The following is a 25336-nucleotide window of genomic DNA, read 5'->3' as shown; positions in this document are numbered from 1 at the left end:
ACGAGTATATCGATCACTCGGACACCGTGCACCTAGCACTAGGGGTACCTTGTCGGTGCTAACACTTGTGGAGGGCACGGCTGAATTCAATTACTGCAATGTGCACGGCAACCATGACATGCCGCGTCTGTCATTTGTTTTGTAGAATGTTATAAACAAAATGGGGGTTATAAAGTTTTATAATGTACTAGCTGCACCGGGTTCAGCTTTTTTTGCAAAAGCTTTTACGTATAATTCCCGGTTGCTCAAGGGCTCAAGGGAACAGTCTTAAATGTTGGGTTGAGGCTTTTGACAAGTTTTATTCCCATTTCGACTTTCTTACTCTTGGCCTTGGTGTCGTATGGTGATTCAGTGTTGTTAGTTACGATAAATCTTTTAAAAACGTAAAGTAGAAGGCGAGTCACCTTTTAAAATAACACTGTCAAGTTCTTTACGACATGTACGACTAAACAAATACTTATTTATATTTTACGTGCGTGTGTATTTTCCCCTTCGTTATATTCGAAGTTTACTTTGTCGATGTTTTGTTGAGAATCCATCACTACCACGATCTTTTTACCCTTATAGTTTCGCCATGTCAGTCCGTCTGTCTGTCTGTCTGTCCGCGGGTAAGCTCAGAGACCGTTAGTACTAGAAAGCTGTGATTTGTCATGAATATACATACATTTCAGTCACGCCGACAAAGTGGTACAATAAAAAAAAAGTAAAAAAAATTTTTTTAGGGTAGGTACCTCCCATCCCATAGACAGACGTAAAGTGGGGTGATTTTTCTTTCTCGACTAACCCTATGTTGTGGGGTATCGTTGGATAGGTCTTTAAAACCATTGGGGGTTGCTAAGACAATTTTTCTATTCAGTGATCTGTTTGCGAAATATTCAACTTTAAAGTGCAAATTTTCATTGAAATCGATCGTTCCCCCATCTAAAATCTAAACTGTTGGCTGTTTTTTTTTTAATCATCATCATCATCATCTCAGCCTATATATGTCCCACTGCTGGGCACTGGCCTCCTCTCAGAACAAGAGGGCTTGGGCCATAGTTCCCACGCGGGCCCAGTGCGGATTGAGAACTTCACACGCACCATTGAATTGCTTCGCAGGTTTGTGCAGGTTTCCTCAAGATGTTTTCCTTCACCGCAAAGCTCGTGGTAAACTTCAAATGTAATTCCGCACATGAATTTCGAAAAACTCAGAGGTGCGAGCCGGGGTTTGAGCCCACGACCCTCTCCTTGAGAGGCGATAGGTCAAACCACTAGGCCACCACGGCTTTAGTTCCAAACTTTAATATGCATGTTACCCAAACTGTGTAAATTGTAATTTTTGACTTCCGGCTCAAAAGGTTGCCGACCCCTGCTCTAGTGCATAAGTAACATCTTCGTCTAAAACCAAGGTAGTCAAGCCAAAAACAAACCAAAAAATATTTTTTTTATGTGAAACTAAAAATCAATCAAATAAATCAATAGAACTGGCTATATGAACAGCTCGGGTAAAATGCCTCGTTTTATGCTCTTGTTGTACAATCTACTATTTCACATCTCATGCTTCTTAACTTTGTATTTATGCTGGATCCAGGCGACATAAAATTACTTTTTTTTTTTAAGTAAAATGTTTGTCTAAGACTAGGGCAATCGGGTGTCAACAAATAAAAAACTTTCTGTTATATTTTTTTTAATAATTTTTAATTCATATAAAACTGAAAATCAATCAAAATAAATTAATAAAACTAAGAATTCATACTTAAATTGCAATGCATGAAAAATAAAAGGGACCTAGTAAGTATACAATTGCATCTACCTACTGTTGCTATTTCATTTCCTCGCAATCGAAGTGAAAAGCAGAGTTAAGCAAATCCATTTTCCCCTCGAAATGTCTATCCACCCTCGCCGTACCGGCACGGGTGGCTATATGAACGTCTCGGGTAAAATGGCTCGTTTTATGCCCTTGCTGTACAATCTACTATTTCCAATTTAAAAAAAATAATATTTTTATTTAATATTTTTTGCTGTCGGTGCTTTTTGTTAACTGTACTTGAACTTATCTATTCAACTATTCAACATATTATTATATGTAAGTATTCTTACCAAATTTCAAGGCAATCCGACGTATTCGCGAATATAAGAATATACGAATCGCGAATATACGAATCTAAATTATAAGGTGAAGTTAAATTAAGAGGCTTGTAAAATATTTTTTAGGTTATTGAAAAATTGTAATCTATTTAATTTCTTAATAGTAAAAAATGTTGATATAAAGTTTCATATAAAAATGTCTCCCATTTCCAAGGCTTGATGCAATCTACGGCGACGTGGGACATAAAAATAGTGTTGACATTATTCCCGACATCGCGACGTGTTCGGCTTTTCCCCCCACATGTCGAGGACCGGAGGACTAAAACTCATCGATTTCGCGTTCCACGGGAGATTAAGTTCGGAAACGTTTACTCGAGCCCCCTTAGACGCTGAAAGTTATCCGGGAAGCTTCATGCAAGATTAGTTCGCTATGTCCTCCACGATGCGTATTAATTGCGGACTTATTGGTTTCCAACTATTTACCTAATAGTTTGTTCACGTAACCCATCTAGTTTTGTACATACACGATCCATAATAATAATATTTAATTTCTATGGAATTTCAGACATTAGCACTTGGCCTTCCTCTTAGTCATGCTGTTTAACTTTTTAATCATAGCGTTGAATACTTTTTATAACAACGCACGGAGTTCATTACAATAGAAAGGTCACCAAGCAAATATGGGCGTACTCTCATTCAAACTAATCATATTACGAAAGAGTGCGACAGCTGCAGTTTCTTTGTTGATCTCTTAGACAAATAAGGGCAAGTTGTCACTTGCAAGGAACGACTGGGTCAACTTTCACAGACTATATAGAAGAAAGACGCGTTTTAGGTCACGATTGTTTAGGTATAAGCAAAAACTGTAGATTCAATCTGGCCTGGATTGTCGTAAATCCAAGCCAGATGACTTCAAGAACACCAAGTGCGTCACATCCACTAATTTATTGCACGTTTCAAATTTTTAGACTGCGTCGTGTTAAGACAGATGGCAAGTTTAGACCCTATGTTTTTACATATCAATCAATCCTTGCTATGTACGTACAGTCAGTAGGTAGGTAGTAGGTAGGTACCGTCCAAATGATCCACCACACTACAAGACTATAGATATATGTATTTACGATCGTTCGCGTGTCAGCAGTGTACTATGAAAATCGAAGTTCGTGTCGTTCCACCCCTCTGCACTTGTACTATTTAATACGAGAGTGAGAGGGACGGTACAGTACAAACTTCGATTTTAGAATTGCGGACTAGGCCCTCAGTACATAGATCATTTTGAAAACCAAAACCGCTCAGCCACTTTTAATATTGTCTGGACGTACCATACGTCATGACATGATGAAAAAACGAGTGGTGAAACTCATGTTTTAAAGACTTAAACCCTTAAAAAGCACTTGTATACATGTTGAATTTGAGAGTACTGAGAGTGAAAGTGGGTTCAACTCAATCTAGCTCTATAATTTTTTTTCTATTAAATTAAATAAGTTGTAAAAGTCTAATGATATTTGAGGAAATCTAGTAGCTATCGTAAAAAGTTAATCAGTTAACATTGTAAGGCTAAATACGTTTTTGTCTTTGTTTATGAAATGTCGATTCTGCTAACAGATTTGTTTTGGTCGTAGGCGACGCCATGTACAAGCCGTACGTGACTGCGCGGCCGGAGTTGGCGACCGTGGACTTGGACGGCGACGAAGACTTCGTAGTGGTGGCCTGTGATGGACTTTGGGACTTTGTCAGCGAGGATGACGTCGCGCTGGCAGTGTATCGGCAGCTGGCGGCAGACCCAGGTCAGTCACAGTTAACAGGTTCTTGATGGTGGAGCTTTGGCAATGTTTTTATTTGCCATTCACAGCCGGAAAATATAGGATGATGTTGGCCACTAAAATAAAATAGTCTCCATTTTAGTCTAGTATCTATTTATCTATCTATCTATATGTACAAAAATGATTCTCTATTTATTTTGATCATGCCATAATTTGAGAATTACTTTACCGATTTCATCCATTACGCGGTTTACGCGTATGAAGCCGGGGGGTAAGGTTGCTATATTATACGTTTTGCTTTGTAACTAGTATAAGAGTATAAGCTTCTGTAGATAGTCCCGCTACCTAAAGAAAGCACACTGAATCAGGCTTTATAAATGCTAGATCAGTTCGAAATATAGGTACCTAAAACAAAACCTAACCTAAAAATAACAAATGTTTTACTTATATCGAAAAAAAATATTGTTATTGCATGTCATTGTGCAAATCGTACCTACATAGTTACTTATGTCTTAAATTTACTTATGTCTTGTACGAGGAATGAATCATTGGTCCGACTCCTATTTTCATCACTAGGTGTACCCAGTCGGTAAACGATGTCTGCTAAATTGCATTTGTTGGCCTTCAATGCTTGTATATGACTGGCCACGAAGCGATGCCGCGGTATTTTTAGCTTATATTGCAAACCAAGGTAAAACTGAAAAATATTTTCAGCAAAACAATTTGAAAAACAAAAATTGGGATTAAAAATGATCAAATCCCTTGAATCGATGCCAATACAATACAATTCTAATTTAGCGTAAAGTAATTGTCTAGACTGTGTGACGGAATTGGCCTTATAACACAATTTGGCGATCGACATTGATTGGCACGCCTCTCAAGTACGCTGTTTGTTGTACAGGGTGGGTCACATGATTCTGACGCGACGAGTGTTTGCTTGTAAAATCTGAGTGCTTTCGGTCTAAACATCACCAGTCTAAAAGACCTGTGACTGATTCTAAACTTCGTGTCGGGGTTCCCATGTTCGAAGAATCTGGAGGTCTTGTTACATTTGATGATACAGTAGCATTGGTGCCCTCAAGTCTACTCTAAAGTGCCTTTAATGGATCGCTACGCTCTGGGCGATAAGAGCCTTGATATTGTTCAACAAAAAAAATGTTGTTTTGTGAATGTTGGCGGCTTCTGTTGCGGAGCCCACAAAAAAGGGTTGCGTCAAAACGCGTTAATGACGATAGCATTCAAGCTCTTTTTGTTACAATTGCATTTTGCGTAAACGTACCTCTAACGACGTCAGATTTGTCAAATAGTAGAAACAAAAATAAATAAAAGTAACCCCTTTTCGAAATTACCATTGTGGGTTAGACGTTCATAATAATAAAGGCCGAATATAATGTTATCTGACGTGTTGACATGTCACATAAAGAAAATATGAGGGAGCTCTTTTTGGTGTCCATCACTATTACGACAGCTTGACAGTTGAATCAAAAGATTTGTGATTTATGTCCCGTGGTTTACTGGATCCAATTACTGTCAATTAGCTAATGTGTCTCTTAGCGAAATCAATACAGCGTTCATGTACCATTCAACATTGTCACGCAGCGTTGGCTACTGTTACAAAAAACAATGAATACCTGTACCTTTATGCCGGTTTCATTCAGTTCAGTACTCGGGCACAGGTTTCTTTGTTTCAATAGGTCTTGCGAAAAACCTAAGGAGAACAATAAAACAGTACTTTATGTTCCGTAACGAGATTGCAGCGGAGCCTAGATTTCAGCCGGGCTGCGGTCAGGCCGCCGCAGCCCCACGATATTGTGTAGTAATTGCGTCGGAAGTGGGGAAGTAGAGAAATTGGATACTTTGTTTTCGCTTCGCCCCTTGTCGCAGCCCTCGGCCCGCTGCCGCCGCCCTTGCGTCGTGCCGAAGCCTTTCTAATTATTAGCTTTGCACTCTTTGTAAACACAATATCTTGGAGATGGCTGATAGATGGATTAACTCTGAACGTATTGTGCAACAATAGTAACGCTATTTATCATTCATTTTCATTTGGGTACTTACGTCTTTTAGAACAAAAGTTAGCGTCATTAAGGAGGGGTTGTTGTGAATGCAGTAATCGAAGTCTGAATGATTTTGACTCCTAAAAATACCTCCCGATTTGACTAAAATAACCTTTATGAAGCTATTTAGCTTTGGCTAGTAACTTCGTCTGGGTCCCACGGGAACTTTGCACTTATTCTGAATAAAAAGTAGCCTATAATAATTTGGGATAGTGTAGCTTTCCATTAGTGAAAGAATTTTTTAAATCGATACAGTACATTGCATAGTTTCGTAGATTACACACACATACTTTTTCTCTCAAAGTTTACCTCTTAATACATATAATAATAATATAATATATATTGTCTACCCAATTTTTTTTTGTTTTTGTAATTTCTCTGTACTGCTTTTGGTGATCAATAAAGAATATTTGTATTGTATTGTATTGTAATAATATGTATTAGTAGATTAATAAGTTACCTCTACTTAACCTATTTTGGTTTAATATTTAATCACGCCATCACGCCTGGCTGGACGTCCGCGCCTGTCCGGGGCTGTCCGTCTTCTGGATTATGCGATTTAGCCGTTTACTGTCGTCCGTGAGTCCGTATTCAAACAGGGGAGGCAGCTGTCACTAATACGCCCGGGGGCTCGTCGGGCTCGTTATCCATTCTATGCACTTGGCTTCTCTCTTATTGCATAACTATACAGAACAAATTTCATCTAGCTAAATCTTTTGCTGAAATTTGCCGACCCGTTTAGGATTATGTCGTCGGTGTCTTACCTCGCATGTCACTTTCCGAACTGTGATCATTCGGATGTTTCCCTCAAAGCCGTTTGATGTTACATTTGTAGAAAGGATTGTGAACAAACGCGTGTGCCTTCTATACAATTTGGTTTGAATTACCATTTATCCATTTAAATTAGATAATTTACAAGGGTGACTATTGATATTTTCGTGTTACGTAGGCGGCGGTTTTAGAGCACTTGTTAACTGGAATGATTGGTTAGTGAGATAAGTTACATCAGCATGCATTAATTCAAATTGCGTTCAGATAGTGACGCCCACCGTTGTGGCATTCCATCGAACACAAAAGCACGGGGCGGCGGGAGCCGGCCTGCGCGCTGTGGTCCTGGGCCCGCGACCGATCGCCGCTGATAACATTTTGCCCGCTCGAGTACGCTCATACTCGTATCCCGTATCGTCGTAAATGTTACAATTCAATCCAACGCCACGCGCAGTTGTAACACTCACTTACAGCAAGATCAAGTTTCTTCATTAATATCGCGGTAGTAAATAAACCTAGGAATTAGAGCTCATTTCTACGCAGTGATGCTATTTGGCACAAACACGCCACAAAATGTCATTCTTGACCTTGACACTGTTGGAAACATACGCGTTATCTGCCAACTTTCATTCACTGGTTAACGTGTTACGCTATGAATACAATAATAGAAACAATTGGAATGATTATTCAGATCCACTGCCTACTCATTCGCAGGGCATTGTTTATCTTTTTGTATCCTGTGATAGTGCATTTGTCTGTGAAATGAGATTATATAAGAACAAATTAACGCAGCCAAACAGTCTCTGAAAATATTGTTCTTCGATTTTTTTAAACATATTGGTTTGTGTATGTACTTCATAGTTGTATGCAACGCTAAAGGATTGCAAGTAGAACAACCAAATAGCTTTAAAAATTGTGTTTTTATTAGATGAACCGGAATAAACTGCTCTAGCAATTACATGTTGTTTATTTTAAACTGAGTAATAACGCTCTGACTTCTGAGCTAACGGATAGTAAGTTTAATTGTCCCCTTTGGCAATTACTCTCAGCTTACGACGGCGTCTGGCTTGTAAAATTGTTTGGCGATTACGGAAAGTAATTTCAAAAACAGTTGTCCGTTTAAAAGAAAAGTTTGTATTGATTAATGAGGTAGCTCTAGTTGCTAAACAAGCCGTAGACTACGCGGGCTCATTAGCATCCGCAACCCACGAGTATCGCGGCCCTTTCTTCTGTCATCTGTTAAGGTGATTTGATCTACAAACAAATATACCTACCCTTTGACTTAGATTTTCTCAAAACGATCCGCAAAAGCGGTCATACAATGTATTATTTTATGTATGACATTCATTATAACTTAACTACTTATCAGAAGATGAAGTGGATTGTGGACGATCAATCGAAAATCCCACTAATCCTACTAATATTATAAATGTGTAAGTTTGTGAGTGAGTGAGTATGTTTGTTACTTCTTCACGCTGATACGGCTGGGCGAATTTGGATGAAATTGGGCAAAAAGTTAGTTTATAAACTGGATTAAAACATCCCACGGGATAGGGATAAAATCTTGAAATAACAACCGCTGTGCTTAGAGTCATGAAATTTGGTATGTAGGTTGCTGGACGTCTGGAATAACACATCATAGGCTACTTTTTATCCCGATGTTCCTAAGGGATAGGGATCAAATCTCGAAATAACAACCGCTGAGCTTAGGAGTCATGAAATTTGATACGTATATAGCTGGACATCTGGAATTACATATAGGCTACTTTTTATCCCGATATTCCCACGGGATAGAAATAAAATCTCAAAATAACAACCGCTGGGTTTAGAGTCTTGAAATTTGGTTTGGTTGTTAAAATAATAACGTCAATGAAAACCACGATGTAATTTTACGGATAAAATCCCGGAATTCCAATTCAACTGCTGTATCTAATAATTTACGCATGCCAAGCTGCGGGTAAACGCATGTATTATATAAATACGAAAATCTGTAAGTCTGTTTGTTTGTTACTTCATCACGTCGAAACCGTTGAACCGATTTAGATGATATTCGGTATACACATAGTTTGAGTCCCGGGGAAGGTAATACGATAGTTTTATCCCGGAAAATTGCATAGTTCCCGCGGGATAGCGATAACTGAATTCTACGCGGATGGTGTCGCGGGTAACGGGTAGTAAAAAATAAAAATGACATCACCGGAGCGCTGAACTCCTCAACAATGTTGCAATTGTGTGTGCAACTTTTTAAAAATGTAAAAAAAAACAATATGAAATTAATAATAATAATAAATATCACGGGGCAATTCACACCAATTGACCTAGTCCCAAAGTAAGCTTAGCAAAGCCTGTGTTATGGGTACTAAGCAACGGATAAATATAATTATATAGATAGATACATACTTAAATACATAGTAAACACCCAAGACCCGAGAACAAACATTCGTATTTTTCATACAAATATCTGCCCCGACACGGGAATCGAACCCGGGACCTCAAGCTTCGTAGTCAGGTTCTCTAACCACTAGGCCATCTGGTCGTCATAAATGTAATCAATCATGAATGTAATCAATACTTTTTACATTTCCATTTATTTTTTGTTTGTTGATTCCATCTTACAATTTCGAGACCCACCACCCCACCACCCACCCCGACTCGCGAGCTCGTCCTTACTTCCAGGCCTAGGCATTAATTACTATTCTATTTACTATACCTATATCCTATTTAATTACCTATCTTACAATAATGTGTCATTAAATTATTCATTTATAGAGTTCCTTCAAGTTACAATAGTACATAGCTTTATCATGTATTTGTAGGTACTTAGTTTAATGATCTGTTTTTTAGAAAAGTTTCTGTAAAAACTTGAAAGTTTAAAGTATGACAAAACGTCGCGACATGACATTACCAGAAATTCTTTGCAGGTCAGACGGGTTTACTTAAATGAATTTTAATGAAGGTTCATTTTACATTTTCGCTCAGCTTTTTATCTGTACGAAAATACCTGTAAAATTTATGGAAGTAAATGAAATATGTATACGTAGACTTTGCAGAATTCTTCGTCACGTGATTGTGGTTGTCGAAAGTAACTTGCGTACATGATTTGTTCCTATGAAAGTGTACGCGGACGCGGAGTCGCGCTCCACATGACATGTCGGGCGCGGAGGCGGCGCGGGCGGTGCTAGATGAATTTGCATTATAAACAGGCGGACCGGCGCGGCTGAAACGATTTGCTGTCTCACAGCCATTACGCTCCTATTGTCTTAATCATTCAGCTATCACACTGTCATACAATTACGACTCATTCATCAGAAGCAATTGTTGAGCTATTGAGGTTAGCTTGTCACTACAGAGACGGCTTAAAAAGATCAGGGGAATTAGTTAAACAGCCTCAACCCACTCTGTTTACAAAACGATCCGTTTCTGTAGTGATTATATTTCCAGTCGAGTGGTCTCGCTGTCGCGAGGGGGTGCAACTTTATAAAAGAATGTGTAGGGGCGGAGGGCGCCCGCGCGCTCGTTACAGCCGCGGCCCTCTCACTTTGACATCATTACATTTATTGTGCCACCCCTATCTCCTATAGCCACAAAACCTCCACCGCCAAATGAAGCCATATTCTTCCGCCTTAGAGTTTGGCATACTGTTCGTGGCGTCAAATTTAGATCACCCTTATCAAAATTTGTCATCTATTCCGGCTGGCAGTGGTTGTTCTTATTCAAATTCGAATGAGTCGAGATTGTTAAAAGTTCGGTGGCTGCTCTTTTGTAGAAGTTAGCTCGTGCCTGAAGGGCAATAATTCTCGTATTGTTGAGTTATTCTGCTGTAATTTTATTATTGTCAGAAGTTTCACATGACATGAGTTATGTAAGTTAATTGTACCTAATATTTATTTGCGGAAGGAAGATTCCTGAAAATAAATTGATTTATTATTATTATTAAGTAGGTAGTTACAGTGGTAATAATAATGTTATGTTGAAAACATAATGTGTGTTTATGATTAGTTAAACACGTCATTGTATTTTATTATTATTTACAGAATAGCAAACACACACAATCACACGCACACACATACTCTGTTTACTGACAATTCTTTTTAATTCTATATTAGCTATCGTTTTCCCACGAACATCAGAAAGTATGAAATAAATATTTAAAAAAAAGTAAAAAAAATCAGACTTCTTTATAATTTCTACAAAGTTTTGCCCGCGGCTTCGCCCGCGTGGAATTCGGCTATCGCGCGCTGTTCCCTCGGGAACTGTGCATTTTTCCGGGATAAAAAGTAGGCTATGTCACTCTCTGGCCCATAAACTATCTCTACTAATGCCAAAAATCACGTCGATCCGTCGCTCCGTTGCGACGTGAAAGACGGACAAACATACAAACACACACTTTCGCATTTATAATATTAGTATGGATAAATACTTCAATGAAAAACACCAAAAGGAACAAACGAGTTTAGTAGTCTACGCGGCTGTTTCACCACCCATTGATTAGTCTTAACTGACGGTTAAATGTGACAACTTCCTGTAGTCGGATTGACTTGAAATTTGGCATACTTATGTAAATCTGGTGACGTTATTCGCCGAAATATTAGTAAACCACAATAATCTGACAGCGGCATCGTGATAATCCGGCCAGGATCGTCTCCGCAGGACGGAACTCCTCAAAAGTTAATGGCAGCGACTTGAAATTTGGTACCGCAATGTAGTTTGGATGACAATGCAAGTACAGTCAACAAAAAGTACAGTCAGCAAAAAAGCTTGTTTTAAATATGAAATTTTTAACAAAATTTATTACCTTTTTAGTTATTAATTAAGGATTTTTAATGCAGACGTATTTTTCATTTTTTTTTGTTAATTTCATCTCTTGCTTGTTTTTCCTCAATTTTATAAACCAACCTAATATCAGGTGTTCTCACCAATATACCGATGACGTGCAGCGCGTGGCCACGTAGTGCATATTTTTATGCGTTGTGAGGTTGGCGCGTGTCCAGGAATTTTCACACAGTCACGGACGCTCGGTTCCGGGCCACGTGGGTGGACTGGACGCCCTCTATTTTGCAGTGTAACAAAGTTTACAACAGGAATGTTTTGTTGATATAAAAATATTGCTATAATACTGAAAATTTGTTAACCTCGACGGTAATAACCACGAAGCTGTTTAAGTACTCGGCTCGAACCGCAGATATTTTTAACCGCACGGCATGTTAATTTAAGGAGATGACACATGACACATATAACTCACACCCTCGTGATTTGAATCACCAAAGTTGCTGCAGTACTTTTAATGTGTTTTGCAGTACCAGCTTTAGGAATATGTTACTGGGAATGGCTTTAGGAATATGTGACTAATACGAATAAAAAAGGCTGCAGACTTATTGAGACGAAAGCGTTAGATTGCTAAAATGATCGCTCGTATAATCCCCTAATACATGTTGAGAGCGGCTTGTGGTCGTGTAGTGTTATCCCCTTCGGTATCAATAATTCATTGCGATCAGATAGGGCAGCCGGGGCACGCGCAACGGACCTGCGACTGCGACCTCGCGCTGCCCGCTGTCCTAAGCTCCCGCCAGTGTCAGGTGGTTTGACTTAGCTTTATCTATGATGTATAGTGTTGCATCGTCCATCAATATTAATAAACTGATTATTTATTCTCGCACGATAACTCTCTACTGCTTGACAAATGACTGGGAGGAGCAAAATACAAAGGGAAGGCACTGGATTTTGATTAGAGTTTGGTTTTTACAAAAAATATACAAAGATATTTTTAATTTTCCGTTTAGTCTAGCAGCAGCCGCTCGCAGCGGACTATCGCCGCTTTATATAGAGAGGTTATTGACATAGACTGAAACGTATGCTCCGTTTATGAGTTGCAAGTCGCAAGAGAAAGTGGGCGGGCGTTGCCGGGGCGCCGGCGACGGGCGGGTTACGCTAACGCCGCGTGGACAAGCGACGTTATCTCCCGTCAATTCGTCTTTGCTAATTAATCCCACGGTTCCACTATGAAATTTGCATCACGTACTACCCACGGAGACGCCAAGCGAAACTATCTAATCGAATTCACACATGAACACTGCTGCAGAATGCATCGCGGCCATTCTTCTCCGGTCGAGCGCTCGTCTGTATTCGCATCTCCCATTCACATGCTCATTATGCTGATAGATTAATTGCTATAGATAAATCCACCGATGTGCATTATTATAAGTGTTCTGTACATGTCAAGATTTGTTATTATTAGAAACTTTTAGAAAAGATATATATATATACGAGTAGTAGTGATTGCAATTGTTGATAAAGCGCGATAACGGTAAATTACTATATGTGGGAAGGTTTTATTGTCCCGACAGCCCGTAAAAGACAGACGTAGAGTGGTAGTGCTAAAGGAATGCCGTCATGCAGTCAGCTATGTCAAATTACTGATCGACCATTTACAAGAATGCTATCGTTGGACCATGTACAGCCAGCGGTTAAAGCAAAGTCTCGAGCCTTCACCATATCGGGACGTATATACGAGTTTCATTGCCGTCGCGGGATATTTTTTGCTGAATATATTTGCATGGAGCGGAATTGAGGATGGCGAGACGGCCTGCAATGTTTGTCGAGCACTCTGTTTGGTTAGTCGATCCTTGTTTGCGCTGTGCCATTGTATTGCCATCGCGATAACTGGTTCTTGAATCGTATAAACGGACGATTCGCTGGGTGGCGGTCAAGACAATCATTTATGCTTTAAATTGTTATCCTGTAATTTAGATCCATTTAAAGTTGTATTTATACAGCGTGTTATTTTTCATATGGTTTACTTTTTTTTGAGTTCATTAAAATAATAAATAATAATAAATTATTTATTTATTTATATCTGATGAAGTTAACGGAAATGTTGAAAAAAAAAAACGGTGTGGGAAGCTCGAAGGCCTCGAAGTCTTAAGCGCTAGGTTGTTTTATGCGATAAACGCTGCGTTAAGCGCAATGCGTTTGACGCACATCAATTGGCATTGTTCACTTTTTTTTACTACTCTTTTTTATTTTACTTTCATAAAATACAGATAATTTCAAGATACTAATTTGAATATCTTGGCATAAAATGGCATAGTTAAATTTAAATGATTTTTGAAAATATCAGATACGACGTCTCGTAAATTACACATGACGACTGAAACCAAGTGAAAGGCCAAGTAAAATAATATTTAAAAAAAACGAGCTAGTTGTCAATGTCAATAGATGCTAACTGTCCGTGTCACATTCAATCGGATATTGTTTTGAGAAAGAGTAGAGATCAACAGATAGGTTAGTCTGAAAAGAATCATATTATGCCTATTGAATAACTCCCTCTCTGCGAATTGTATACAAACTATGATATAATTTTATTTTAACCATGTAGGGGGTATTTCAATAATAATAATAAAATCATTGATTGCCACAGAAAATAAGAGAGGACTACACAAATAAAAACTAAAAACTTTAGCTTTACTACCAAGCCTCATGACATAATAATAAAAATATCATTAAAAAATACCTGCAGTAAATTTAGTAGTTAACGCGATTTTCAGAATAAACTATTAATATTTTTTCTATATTTGGAACAGTTAAGCTACGGCGTCTTTCTGTAAACATCCATTTCAAGGAACTGAACCATCTTTCTACGTCGGTAGTTGTAATAGTCGCGAGTAGGGACTTAATCTCTTCAGGTTCTTATCATAATGACTTATCTCTTACATTTATATAATATTGTTTTAATGTATATGTAATACCTACTCTTTGGCTAGTGTCAAACATGTATGTGACAACTGATTGACATCAATGTCTGCCTGCGACCTGTTGAAGTTCGTGCCGTTCCGTCCCTCTCACTCTCGTATTAAATAATGTAAGCCTCAGCGGGACGGCAAGATACGAAGTTCGAATTTAGCACTTCGTTAATATGGGCCCTGCGTGACAGATACCATAGATAAACCTAGATACTTATGGATTTACTTTTCCGGTAAAGGGATTCATCCCTTAATGAAAATACGAAGGCCAAACTAAGGTCAAACATACTTTTGCCTATATATTCGTAAACCTTAAGTATTTTTGGATCAGAATAGGACAAAATTGTTTAATACCTCGAAATGGTTTTCGAATCGGGGTACATTGGTAAAATATGAACAATGCCAATTTTGCATCAGATATTCTAATTACCAAACATTGTCTTATGCTATGCGGTGAGTGATCGAGCGGCAAGATTATCAGATAATGCATACGGCGCTTTACATTATAGAAATTTTGTCTAGTATCGGCGTCTGTCAAACGATTGCCAGATTGCCAGAGCCAGCGACGGAAGGACCCCGGCACGTGTACGCAGCCAATGTGACTCGGCTTCGGCTTACTTCGTGCAACGCACTTCCACAATAGACTGTTGTTTTTGTGAACGCAAGTTCATTGACCGCGCACTTTTCGTACACCCGTCCGCCAAATTATTAAGAAGAAAAAAAAAGTCCTCAAGCGGGTCGTCAGGCAGTACACATAAAATAATTTAAACCCCACTCGACTATAATTTTCTAAACTCACTCGGATGAGAAATTCAAACTACATATTATGTTACTGGTCGGTTTATCGACCATGTATCTTAAAAGTGGTAAATTAATTATAATGATAGATCGATAATGGATTTTTGGCTTGTTACCAGTAGTAGTATTATATTAGCCACAGTGCCAGATAAAGGAGTTTATTCTACAGTAGAAATCGTAACCTATTATTACGAGTACTTAAACGTTTGTAGTGTCTTTAATTTATAAATATCACACGCATGAGTAATGAACCTTAATTGGCGACAAAGGCTATCACCGTAGAATACCTAAGGATCGTGACATCCGCCGGCTAACTGTAAAATGTTATCAATAGTTACGCGTTTGTTTCTCTAAGTATGTAATGTTGTTATCGTTTCAAATTCAAATGTTAAATATTAAATCCGGTATGTGTTATGCATTGTGTAGTTCACTTTTCTTTTCAACTTAACAGACAAAGACATCATTTCTATGATGTAAAAATAATACTGAAGAATCTAAGGGCAAAATGTTGTTGTAAAGTTGTAACTGATTAGATTTCACCTGCAAGAGAATTACGTATAGGTAGCGCCACGAGAGTTGAAGTGAATGATTACACACACAGCTACAACATGTCGTATAATGACAGCAGGATTTTGATATTTACGTACTCATTCACTTCATTAATTCACCTTTTGTGCAATCAGTTCTTTTTGTAGCTGTGTCTGTGTCTATATCATTCACTTCGCAACTCTCGTGGCACTATATACATTTCATTGTATCCTCTACGACGGAGTTATTGATGATTTTTACTTTTCATGCAAAAAAAGGCTTGCGTTTAAGCACCATTAACGCCTGATGCACCTGACACAGTTGCTCTGAAGACGTTCCGATTGTAATGTTCAGGTAACATAACGCAGGCAGGGATTATAGTGTGTGACATTCGATATTAAGCAACACTATGAAGTTCAAGTAAGTTTGTTCGAATATTATTATAATAATTGCCCATCTATCTGTTGCGCAATGGTTCCATGATCATTTTTTGGTTTTTGCAAGCATGACGGTGAGTCACGCCGACTCATAATAGCACGGACTAACATTAAGAGGCGTTAGACATCAGCATAGGCTAGTGTTGGTGTTCGCCTCATTCAGATTCAACCGGGCACGAAGTGATCCAACCTGCGCCATATCGGGTCCACCAATAATGTCTCTATTGTTCACAGAACTGACTAATCCATGCCAATTTTGTCTACTGTATCAATCGGCAAGCGGCATTTCTACATCCTTTTCTACCTACAATGACTTGATTATGCAACTTAATGAATATTCATCTAGGTAAATGTGAATAGTCTGTAAAAGAGAAGTTTTTGTAATTTGTTCCCCGTTTTCGGTGAAAGCAATGTCACACTAGAAAGGCTAATTACTCCTCAAGAATTGTAATGCAGGCTACACACGACACATCGTCATTTGAAACAGCAATTGAGAGAATTGATTGAAATGCATTTTGCATGAAACTGGAACAGAAAGTAGATTATTTCACTTAATGTTTTTTAGGGCTTTTAGCCTTGCAACGTCTTAGTGTGATTCGATGGTTTCAGACAGGGATGCAATAATGTTGAACGAAAGAGAAACTGATATAGGCTCTTCACGGCTCGGGAAATTACTGAAGTGGAAGAATTTCGGCGAAAAAACTTTTTGTCGTATTTTGAGATAGCGAAAGACGTTTTGTTTTACATTTTTTGCAATTGTTTTGCTATCAACAGTGAAGTTCTGAGTTGCGTCAGTTTGCGGTAATTTCACGGCTATCGCGCCTGTGCACTGTTCCTAGTGGAAAAGTGAAGTGCGAAGTTTCGGAGAGGCGGCCCGCGGCGCGGCGGAGCGTGGCCGGCGAGGTCGTCGCCCGTCGGCGCGCCGGAGCCTGCAACTCTATGTGCATCCCGCGGAGGGATCAATATCGTGCTGCATCTGCAATTAACAACATTTCGATATTAATCGTCTTCTAAATCCTCCACGATTTAACCTTAAATCCGCGAGGTGCTGTGAAAAACCCGTGCGAACTAAAATCAAGCGTCTTGTTAATTGCTTGGGAGTCTGGTTACCATGTGGCTCCAAACAGAAAAGTGTTTTATTATTTCAAGATTGAAAAAAAAAAACAGTTTTGGTGTTGACGATTATCATCGTCATCATATTCTGGAGTTTTCCACGGCGGCAACATCTGGAGGGCGGGTTGCGCGGGCGTCGGGGGGCTGAGCGCGGGGCGCCGGGCTCCGCGGCGCGCCAGTCCCCGAGACACCGGCCGCGCGAACGGCCACCGCGAACCGTGCAGCAGTACAGTGCAGTGAGTGGCACCGGAGCTTCCTTGGCCGGCTGCAGACATGTGAGTCACCACGGCTAGGAACGCTCACGCTTCATTATGCATTGTTGATTTGTTGTTTCGCCGCGATGCGCCTGTGCCGGCGACGCCGGCCGGCTTTCTACATAACCCCTACGCTCTCTTACGATCTGCCACAGCGACATTCATTTATAGGTGGAAGTGGAGCGAAGAACAAAGAAAAACTTATGATTGCTACCACTCCTGGGATTTATGAATGAAAATTGCGAAAGTTATATATTATATTAAAAAAAATATTTCACTGAATTTTCATTGTGAAGGCGATCAATGTGTAAAAAAATTGAGGTTTAAATTTATCCTTAAAAATGTTAGCAGGTCAACTAACATGAAGTGTATGGGACTAGAGCCTGAAATAAACGTTAAATTATTATTGTTATTATAAGGCTAAGGTGGATTGGATGAAGCAATCACACTTTTTAAAATAATGTCGAATATTTGAAAATCATTAAGTTCATTAAATCACTAAATACTTACCTCAACAGTATTAGTGTGCAATGCACCAACACCAACAACGTACCTACATGAAACAATTGGTTCACGTCAGTAAAACTCCTTGCCGACCGGCGTGGCTCGGAATAGTTATTGTTAGCTGTAAAAAATACTTTTAGGTAATTATCGCAGCACCCGCGATAACAGGGTGCATTTTCCACGAGCTGTAACAAAATATAATGGTGGTGGTCGTTCAATTAGTTGATTAATTAACGCGATCCCGAGTGGCTGGCTATGCGCCACGATCACGCGAGCCGTCTATCGCCAATCTACACTTCGTTAACATCCAGCTAGACCACTGATAGGGTTATCACTTAGATTTAGCTTTGAAGCGATACTTTTACTGACATTTCTCTCGATCGTCGGCGGTCTTAAACTAAAGTCTGATTGTAAGCTGTTTTTGGAAAAAATCTCTTATGGTTATCGACGGATTACATGTCAACTTTGCAACAATGTAACTTTAACGAATTCTCATACTCATTATCATGAAGGATGAAAACTAACAGCAAGTTTTGTTATTTTGCGAGAAACAAAGTGAGTGTTTCTAGCTAAGTTAATACTAGAAAATAATTCATAACTCAATTGTTGATATACCTTACCTAAGTATGATATAATGTGGGCTGTTCATAACTATTTTGTTAGAAGTAAACACAAACCCATAGTGTTAAATACGACTACTACTAGTTACTGTAATAAAATTAGTCTAACTATTATAGTACTAGGTAGGTAGTATTTTGTATGTATTTCATGCTTGAGCAGTTCAGTCAGTCTAATCATAACAATGTTGCCGGCCGGCAACTCCTGCTAACTGTTGACGATGCGTTTACCCATGAATAAATTTTCAGAATATTAGTATAGTCTCCAATTTCAATCCTAAATATGGCTACCGAAGCGAAGTAACCCCTTGTACATAAAAAACGAATATACCTACATGTTGATGCCAAATTATGTTTGGTCTATATCTAGCCAAGCCAAACATCAAGTGACGTAGACCTATGAAGATACAATTTTTTTTAAGTCAAGTTAAATTAACAAAAGCTTAACAAGCAATGATAATAATGAAGTATTAGAGATTAACTCAAATTAACTGAGATAGAAGACCTGAAAACTAAAACATCGATTTAAGATGTTAGATATGTTGTTATTATGTTATCTTAAACAAAACAAACAAGAAAATCTATGCCAATATAATGTATTATTAGTATGTGTTTGATTGTATTTAGGGGTAATATCTAAAACAAAGTATTAACTGCCTGCATTCTATTATTTCGTAAAAACATATTTTCTCCAATTGGAAATGTCCGCCAAACTGTCGCAATCATAGTACACGAAGTTCTTCCGTATAGACTGCCACAAATAAAATAAAAAAAAAACACTTCTCGGCCGCCAGGGCCTTGTATAAAATTGTATAGAATTCCATTACCATGCAGGTTTTTTAAATTTAAAAAAAAAAAGAAGTACAGAAATACTTATATTATAACTATAAACATCTGCCAAACTGCATAGCAGTTTGTTGGCAGAATTTAAATTCACGTTTTGACTACGGTAAGTCAATCTAAACAGCCTGACGATCAAATTCCTTCTACCTTTTTTCTTTTTAAGTCCTAGTCTAAGATTCAATTTAGGAAGAAACAGCGTCTTTAAAATTGTCTCGAACAGTGCCATTTTTTATTTATTTTGTGTTCAAGCACAATTTAAGGTACTGAATAAATGGTAACAAAAGAAAATGGATGAAGTTATAACTAAGTATGTAAAAAGCGCTCAGTAGCGCATTAAACTGTAATTTAGTTATACTGAGCTTCATTGCATTTAACTTTTTTTTTATTCAATTATTATTTCTATTGAAATGGCATTATGAGTCGTGTCGTATACATTAAAAAAAAAACAAGTATCGCGCGATAGTATAAGGGCAACGTTTTGAAACTGTGCCTGAGCATTTAATTTAATATTTTAACGATTTTGCTTTATTTCCTCGCATTAAATATTGGAGAAAAGCACTATGTATGCCTTAGCGGAAATGGCAATTCGTGGATTCGTATTCATTGACGGACTCAGCTAACTCATCCACGAATTGCTGTTTCCCGGCCTCGGCAGTAATGTACTATTTATTACTCACTTAAAACGGGACTATTCTTGATTAACATCCTACAATGACATTAACATATAAGAATACTGACCATAGAATTTTGACCACTGAGCGATTAAATCGCTGAAATTGAAATTGCTATGGGAAATACTTAATTATTATTGTAATGTAAGATCCTTAGCTACCATATGTTTCTGTGAATAAACGAATCATTCCTTCATTCATTCAATAGTAAAATTTAGTCTCGGAAAAGTACTGATTCCGTGAGACAAAAGAAGTCGCTGGCTATTAGGTACTTTCTAATAAGATTTATTTTGAGCATGTTATATTTTACCAGACCAGTTATTAATTAAAGCTTACTTTCGTGGAGTTTACTTACTACGTATAATCCAAAACGTCCTCTTCTCTTGGCAGAGGCACAGGGACTCAGGACGTTAAAAAAAAAACGATCAAGCACAGCGATCAAGATTTTCCGAATCCATTCATCTGGTAACCCTAGAACCGAGTGGGGTCTACGAACCTCAACCGTGGAAATGGGATTATTACACGATGGCCTTAGACGCTATTTTGCACTCGTCCAACTCGGTAATAATTCGCTGTGGATAGGATACCGACCCACTAGACGCGTCTGTGATGTGAATTCCTTTTACGGATTCCTCGGAGATCATTTTATATTTTTATCATTGCTGGAAGGTCAGCTTTTTCATTCACTAGCTGAGGCGTCTATTCACACGGTTTGTGTCTAGACCAGTTTTAATCGTTCACTTAATTTTAGCCTTGAATGTTACTAATTATGTAGGGTACATAATATATAGTTATCTGGAAAGCGTTTCTCTTGCAGACTCAATCACGTGAGAGATTCTTGCATATAATGTAGATAACGTGCTAATTATATTTTCATGAATTTATGCGAGCACGCTATAGCGGAAGGTATAGACTTGTTACGATAATGATTAAATAATTACTTACAATTTTAGGTGCATCGATGCCTGTATTGATTATTTAGTTACATAAGTTACCTGTCGGATATCGGTGGATGGAGTTATCTGGTTAGTCTTTATTTTTTTTACACTGTAATAAACAGCTCAATTGTTTTTTAGACAACTCCTTTCTCTTGCTCTGCAACGCAACACGTTAGGTACTTGTTTGGAAAGTCAAAATCATTAATTGGAATAGTTTTCTATTTGTATAAATGTGGCACGGGTGAATGAAATGGCCCTCATTGTGGCAGCTTTGATGTTCGATAGACGACTAGACAAGACAGATGTCTGTTCCATTGAGCTGTCGCGACACAAAGCAACCACCTGAGCGATCGCAGCGCTGATGTCGTCGTTAGTGCTTGCCCTGCGCTAGTTTACACAAATCCGCGCTGTTTGCAGACATCCGACTGTTACCAATCACTCATTGTGTTTATTGCCTTTTGTCTATTCGCAGAAAAGCCGTTTGCCTGTAATATATGGCGTTTTAATGACTAAAACCACAATTTTAGTATGCATCTGTCTTATCCCGCGTCGGTCGTTCGCGTCTATGGTATAGCCGGCCATGGTATCTTCGAGCTTATAGTATCTATCTGCTAAATAATCTTGTTTTTAAGTCTAAGCGCACTGCAATGTTTGCTCTTAGTGCAAATTCGTAGATATATTGACATCTTCATTGAAATTATGAAAGAAGAATTCAATTTGCGTCACACTCTAAAATAGTCTCTAAATTCAGAGTAACAAGATGAATCCACAAAACACATTAACTCTAATTCTCGAGATGGGTCATAGTCTTGTCGGGCGGTAGGTATAGTACGATGTATGGTGCCACAAAAACAGCCGCTTAGTCAGGCATGAGTCAAACTGATCTTGAGCGTAATTTATTTGAGGGGCTACTCAGAAATGCCAACAAAACATCAGTCATGAGAACAGCTTTCAGTGTAACTTTTTTGCAATATGTGTATTGTTCAGCGTTCTATTTGCGTATTAAGTATGTAATATCGTTGCCGTCATTGTTTCGGCTATCCGTGCCGATCTGCAAACGCCGGCAATGTTAAATGCGTGGTTTGCGAGCTGTTCCCAGACTATCACCGTGCGGCTCATTATAAAACAGTTGCAAGTGAAATATGTTGAGTTATTTGAGAGTAGGTATAATTTGGAGTGTGACGGCGGCTGATGGGCCCGATGTCTGCGGGCGCGATGAGAAATCATGGCGATCCCGCTAGTCACAGCTACGGTACTTCGGCTCGCTATTTGCTCTCTTCTTAATGCGCTTCGTTTTACTCAACTGGCCAATTAATCATTTCTAAGTATATTCTCAGTATTGTGCTGTGCGGCACTCTCTGCTGTCGTGTTAGTCGGTGGTGGCTTTCAATTCGGTTTTCGGTGATGAATCTGGTTCTGTTAAGAAGCTTTATGTAGACGAATTAAATTTCTTAGTGTAGAAAGACGTAATTAAGGAGCATTTAGAACACTTCAAACATAGATAAATATGCATTGTTATGTAGAAAAAGTTTTAATTATTCAATTTGTTTTGTTTTCCTAACCCAGTTTATACTAAAGGCATTGAGCTCAGGTCAAGTTTATTTTAACAGCTGCCTTAAATGGTAACGTTCTCATAATATATACTAGCATCCGTCAATCTACTCTAAACAACGAATTTACCACATAATATCAAATGTTATTATCACAAGCACTAACATGTGGTAACCAACTCGTGTTGTATTGTTTGAAGGTTGAATCTTAAGTGTCAGTCGGTAGGGTGGGTAATGGTTTGTTGTGGAGCCACAGAGGGCGGGCGCTGCGGTGACGTCAGCGGCGGACAGCTGTAGGGCGGGTGACGTCACGCGGCGCGGTCGTTGACCCGCGCGCCACTACCCCTGCCCGCCCTTGCCGCGCGCTCGCTGCCTATTGCACCTACCTGCCTATCATAAATAACAGAATACCTATGTACTCTACGCGCATACGTAAACCTGCATACGCTTGCGACGGCCGACCTGGGGCAACCTGCGCTCGAATTACATTGAAAATAAATCTGCATCCGTTTTTGCTCCTACCTACCTAGCCTGAATGAGGGAAGTTCTTTCACCTCTCAGCGGCCCAGGCATTCGTTTTTTTGTTTTTATAATAAAATCATTTCATGAACTATTTCAGGCTCTTTCGCAATGTTTATACTTCATCTTCCTTTATATCCTTATTTTATTTCCTTATTTTTAACTTATCCTTCCTTTTTCGCGTAAAAAATATCCGAATATCTTTTTTTGTTCTCGCCCGTGTCTATGGCTAGACGCGATCTGATGCTTATTTATGTTACGTCTTCTCGCCCCTTTCCCTCTCTGTTTTTAGTTGCAGTTTATGGAATTACGTGGATTGTAAGTTTACTCGGTCGGCTGCGTTCCTGCCGTGTAATATCACGACCCCTGCTCGCCACCCTACCTGAATTGTGGATTTCTCGTGGGACTTGTAGTGCCGTTAATAAGTGCGAAACGGAATCCCTTCCGTCCGCACGAGCCGCCTGCGCAGGAAATGTGCTTTTTGCTTTGCAGACATATCATAACATAACATAGCAACTAGAAATCTGGTCGCACTCTGTTTTATTACAGCCGCGAACATATAACGCTGCTTTCACAGTTATTGCAAAGCACAATTTGAATTAATCTAAGTGCGTGCTGCTTTAAACTTTAATTGATGCATTTAGGTTTCTTCAGTCGCTATATCTTATCGTTTATATTGCATTCTGTTCTGTCTTAATTATTTTTTTAACATACTTCTTATGTTTTTTTTTCTCATATTGAATACGTACCGCTGCATACCTAAATGAGCAGCCATACTATTATCTTTATGGCATTCTTTATTTATCCTTCAAGCTACTGCTTATTTTACGTGGCCGCGTAGGTAAGAAGAAAGTATTAAGTACTTAGATATAATTAGCGACTCGTTTCTAAATTATATACGACTACAAAATATTACTCGCAATAAGTCACTTTCCTTTGTTATAATTTTATGTAAAGTTCTGACGAAAGCGAATACAGCATACATATTGTTTTTTTATTTCATAATATAAGCATCATTTATAATAAGTTTCTAAGAATTATAGCTTTCTTAAATTTCTTACGCTTAATTATTCAGGCAGTTATGAATGTGAAGCATGTTGTTCGGTAACAGACTAACCAGCACCAGGCGCGGCGCACTCCGCGATATAGGTGCGATTCTGTAAGTATCAAAACACCCCACGCCGGCGTGGGTTAACTCGCTAGGGCTATGAGCACCGCCCGGCATGCACGCTCGCAGTTTCGCTCGAAGTAGTCGCGCCGCGTAACGCTACGTGTAGCTGTGTGATTTTCGTGAGGATATTAGAACATCTCTCATGAAATAGCGTGGTGTTTCGATTTTTGGGATGAGGAGTAGGTATAGATTTAAATTGTACAGTTTGAGCGCTGAAACAGTATATGTATAGCCACACTAAACAGTATGCATAATGTTATCGGAACATTTCATTAATTGCAACAATTCTTACTATTTTCTATTCTGTACATTACACTTACTAACCCAATTCTGTTCGAAACCATATTAAGTGCAAGTGCGACAAAAGAACAGATAGGTAATTCGCGATTTACCCATGCCCACTGCGGGTGTACAAAACCTGTGAGGCAGCCGACGACGCATTCGGCACGCGACCTTGTACAATTATCCATTTTGTGACCGTCGGAGATCGTAGGCGCGTCAATTTAAAAATGCTAAAACATTAAAACTAAAACTATGTATTAACTAAGTTATATGTCAGTATTTTTTTTATTAATTTACCATTTATCCTAAACCAAAACTTTGGTGCTGAATAATAACGACCTTCGCGCGCAGCACTAGAGTTCAATGTTGGTGGTGCGCGGTGATTTTTCTAATAAAAATTACGTAGGCATATACAATGGTGGCTTTCGTCAACATCAAAAGAGCGAACCTTCTGTACTTGTACTATTACTTATTCTGTGCTAGCACTTCAGTTTAGGTTACAAAAATAAATACAAGTATTTACATTTACTTAAATAATATTGTAATGTTCCAATCTGATTTGGATAAGAACTGCTTCTGTTTAAGACGGTAGTTGATGCAAACTGGCTTTTATTGATTTTATAGTAACACTGGAATCGAATGGTCGCCCTCGGCGCGTTTTGTGGATTGCGTGCACGTCCTGTTCCCTGAACGAGGGCTGCCAATCGACCGGCTACGTGA

The 25336-nt window shown here is 38.8% G+C and overlaps 1 protein-coding gene across 1 annotated transcript in view; it reads left to right on the top strand.

Annotated features, from left to right (window-relative positions):
* LOC141427975 (uncharacterized) overlaps positions 1–25336 on the top strand; it is a 98253-nt gene that overhangs the window by 30756 nt on the left and 42161 nt on the right. The window contains 1 exon segment of the mRNA XM_074087594.1: positions 3690–3854. Coding sequence (XP_073943695.1) covers positions 3690–3854 — 165 coding nt within the window.

This window comes from Choristoneura fumiferana, chromosome 5 (genome assembly GCF_025370935.1).
Source record: "Choristoneura fumiferana chromosome 5, NRCan_CFum_1, whole genome shotgun sequence".
Lineage (NCBI taxonomy): Eukaryota > Metazoa > Arthropoda > Insecta > Lepidoptera > Tortricidae > Choristoneura > Choristoneura fumiferana.
Note: the sequence above shows the minus strand (reverse complement) of the source record. Positions and strands in the feature narration are given on the sequence as shown.